The following is a 3870-nucleotide window of genomic DNA, read 5'->3' on the forward strand; positions in this document are numbered from 1 at the left end:
CCTGACTATCTTATCCGTCCGGAAGGTCAGTTGCACTATGTACGGTTATGTATATGGTACTCCATGAAAGTGTTGTCCGTATTCCATAGCAGAGAGAGAGAGTGGGAGGGAGGGAGAGAGAGAGAGAGTAATTTGAATGCCGTATGTATATGTGTACCATACTTTCGTCCGGGTATATTAGTCACATCGCATTTTGGATGAAAATTTGACCATACATTTAATTTTGAACTAAAACCACAACACTTATTTTGCATAGGAGGAAGTATATTTATATGTAACAAAAATAATATTATTGAAAACTTCTTTTAAATACAAACATACCAATATATTTTGTATGTCATACAACTTATATTTTGCTACTCAAATCTAAGGTCAAAGTTTAGTAAAATACGAAAAAAATAACAAACCTGGATAGATAGTACATTCATAAGTTTCAACTCTCGCTTCAGTGCTTGTAGTCGTCGCTAGATGGTTTACAGAACTGGATATAATTTTTATTATTTTCGGTGTTTACTGTACTGTCATGATTGAAGATAAATAGATCGATAGTTTTTCGGAAAAGAAAAAGAAGCTCCAACTCCACAGCGCTATACACGTATGCATGCGACCATTAATTCAAATGGTACCCGCATATATGCACGTGGAATTATGGAATGAGAGCGCTGTAGTACCGGGTAAAGCCACACGTTGTGTGTCAAATTTCTTGGCTGCAACACCAGCTAGACCGTAGAGGACTACAAGTATGTATGTGCCCTTCCCTAAAAAAGAGAGAAAAACAAAGTACTCCATGTCTGTCCAAACGCGGGATTTAAGCACACTAAATCACATCCAGTTCGAATCAAGTATCTCGATCAATCAGCAGTAACCTGCAGTAATATGCCTGTAAAAAACGAAATCTGCAGTTCATTTTATATGCCGACAGTTTGTTCTGACGGATACGCCCAGATGGATAAATGCAAACAGAATCTTAAACAAACTGTAAAATTCTAGTTTGTTCTGACACATTAGGAATTGACTGATTCTACACATCACACTAGAATACGTAGTACTAGCTAGATCGCCTTGCCCCCGCACCCACTGAAAATTATATATTCCATTCAACAAAAGTCGTATCTTGCGCCTATCATCCCTGCACGCTTTTGCAATTAAAAATGAATATCAAGAGCGGAAGGCGAGACTAGGTGCAAGCTCAAACCCTCCTCCTCACTTCCACGCCTCTCCTCTCTTTACACACTTAGCTACCTCCCACTCTCGCATCATGTCTTCCGGTGGTGGCGGGGGAGGGGATCAGGGCCGTCATGGCCTCTACCACCAGCATGGCCACGGCCAACTCACCCGCTACGATGGCGCCGGCGGCTACGAGCTCAGCAACGACGACATGGAGAGCTTCTTCTTCAGCCAGCCTGAGGGCGTCGGCGGTGGCGTGCGCGCCGACGAGATCGCGCCGTACTCGAGCATCACGAGCTACCTGCAGGGGTTCTTGGACCCCACCGGGCTAGCTCGGCATCTCGACGTGCCGGCCAAGCACGAGCTGTCGGTCGACGTTAGGAGCCATGACCAAGACAGCCAGGGCACCGGCAGCGCTGCTGGAGAAAGCGCGGCGCTGCTAACACCCAACTCATCGGTATCTTTCTCGTCCGGAGGCGGGGACGGTGAGGGAAAGTCTCGCCGGAGCAAGAAGGGCCGGGCGCAGGAGCCGGATGACCAGGAGGATGGGAAGGACCATGAAGATGGGGAAAGTTCCAAGACAGCGTAGGTTTTCGCCAATTTGATGCTGATCTGCTGTGTGAATCGCCTTGATTTCTTGCTTCACCGATTCCTTTTGTCGTGAGCTTATGCGATGTGTTCATACAGTGATAGATCTGGTCCTACTATTGCTTAATTACTTCGATTTTCTTTCGTTCTGCCCCATTGTGCTCGTGCCTTGTCTATTACGTGATGTGAACATTAGGGTTTGCTACGATTTGCTTCATTAGGGTTCTTATAGTTCATCATGAATTAGATCCGGTTAGCCCCAAAGCTGACGCACACTTTTGTCGTCTTATATGCTTCTTATTGCTTTGGTCCAAGATAACTTTATAGATCGTGTGGTATTCAATTTAAAAGACAATCGACGTACACTCTAGAAGAGATCTTCCTTAGAATTAATCAATTGCTGCGCATGCGTGCCGTAGCTTCAAACTTTGACCAAGTAGATAGCTTCGTCTTTGAAGACCAAAAATAAAGATCTCTCCCCCTTTTAGAAAAGATCCAAAAATGTAATATAATCTCCAAAAGCATCAAGGCCATTAGCATAAATTTCCTAAATTTTGCATTACATCAGGCTGATCTTGTCATGACATGTGATCTGTAGGTATATATGTCTTTTTTTTACGAGAGTAGGTATATATATCTAGCTAGCTAGCTAACTTACTACACTCCCTGTCTGTTATACTATAGATCTACAGCACTGATCACTCTCGGCAGAACTATATAGACATGGGCTGCACCGTTCCATGAAATATATATCTATGCGACATAGTTAGCTATATATAGTGCTTCCGGACAAATCACGATAGATTGATTGACCTAGCTAATTAAGCTAGGCCCTGTTGGATCAGTGCCTGTTCTGTGCTTATTTTCTTTTGTTTTCCGATGAACCTAACTGATTGGTTACTTTGCCGCTGCAGGAATAACAAACCCAAAAAGAAAGCCGAGAAGAGGCCGCGGCTGCCCCGCGTCTCCTTCCTCACCAAGAGCGAGGTCGATCACCTCGAGGACGGCTACCGCTGGCGCAAATACGGCCAGAAGGCCGTCAAGAACAGCCCTTATCCAAGGTACGCTTTAGTTGCATGCATGAAGCTCAGTGTGAACCGGCCGTGATAACGTCATGTAAATGACAACGTATGTACGCAGGAGCTACTACCGGTGCACTACGCCCAAGTGCGGCGTGAAGAAGCGGGTGGAGCGGTCGTACCAGGACCCGTCGACGGTGATCACCACGTACGAAGGGCAGCACACGCACCACAGCCCCGCCAGCCTCCGGGGAAGCGCCGCGCACCTCTTTATGCCCCCCGGACTCCACGGGCTCCCGCCGCCGCACCTCATACCGCCGGGGGTGTTCCACCCAGAGCTGATGAGCATGATGCGCATGCCCTACCCAAGCCCTAACATGCACCTGCTGAGCGTGCCACCGCCTCCCCATCATCATCCAACCTCTCATCCAATGGCGGGAACTCTCCAGCAGTACCATTTCACTGACTACGCGCTATTGCAAGACCTCTCCACTTCCACAATGCCCAACAACCCCTGACTAATTAACTCCTTCAGATACACTTAATTAATTAGTAGCTAGCTAGCCTAGTAGATATGCATATATGATGCTTTCCAAATGCTGGAGTTGCGCCAGATGTGATCGCCAGGGTTACCCTTGAGCTTGGTCTATGCATGCTGCGGTCCTGTTATCCTAATTATTAATTCGATGCAAGCTTTTCATCTTGAACTTGTGCCTACATTGCTTTAATCCTCTTCCATTTGTCCTCCACGGGCAAATTGGATGAGTTGATGAAGCTGGTCTAATAACTAGAACACTTGCAACTTATTAATTTATATAGCTCGTACTGTGGACTTCTTGTACATGTACTCGAGTGCATATGTGTATCTCATTGATGAGAGGAATATTTCACTTCACTTTCGTTTCTATGAGGAATTATTTACACAAGCCGCCATCTCAACTTCTGCTTGTTCGTGGAACGCTTATATATTTATTTAAGGGCACTTCCTTGATGGCCGGTGGCAGTTTCTTTAATTTTATGCATGTGCAAAGCATAGTCGAGATAATCATGGCGCAAAAGAGAATTTTGATTGCTTTGGACGTTGATGCACTGGGCG

The 3870-nt window shown here is 45.7% G+C and overlaps 1 protein-coding gene across 1 annotated transcript; it reads left to right on the top strand.

The window, feature by feature from the left end:
• Nucleotides 1-1163: 1163 nt before the first annotated feature.
• On the top strand, nucleotides 1164-3669 carry LOC125548394 (WRKY transcription factor 71-like). Its single transcript, XM_048711999.1, has 3 exons — nucleotides 1164-1752; nucleotides 2670-2816; nucleotides 2896-3669. Exons 1-3 carry the CDS (start codon nucleotides 1259-1261, stop codon nucleotides 3290-3292), a joined length of 1038 nt encoding a protein of 345 aa, XP_048567956.1. The 5' UTR covers nucleotides 1164-1258; the 3' UTR covers nucleotides 3293-3669.
• The last annotated feature ends 201 nt before the right edge of the window (nucleotides 3670-3870 follow it).

This window comes from Triticum urartu, chromosome 3, assembly GCF_003073215.2.
Source record: "Triticum urartu cultivar G1812 chromosome 3, Tu2.1, whole genome shotgun sequence".
In the NCBI taxonomy this organism is placed as follows: Eukaryota; Viridiplantae; Streptophyta; class Magnoliopsida; order Poales; family Poaceae; genus Triticum; species Triticum urartu.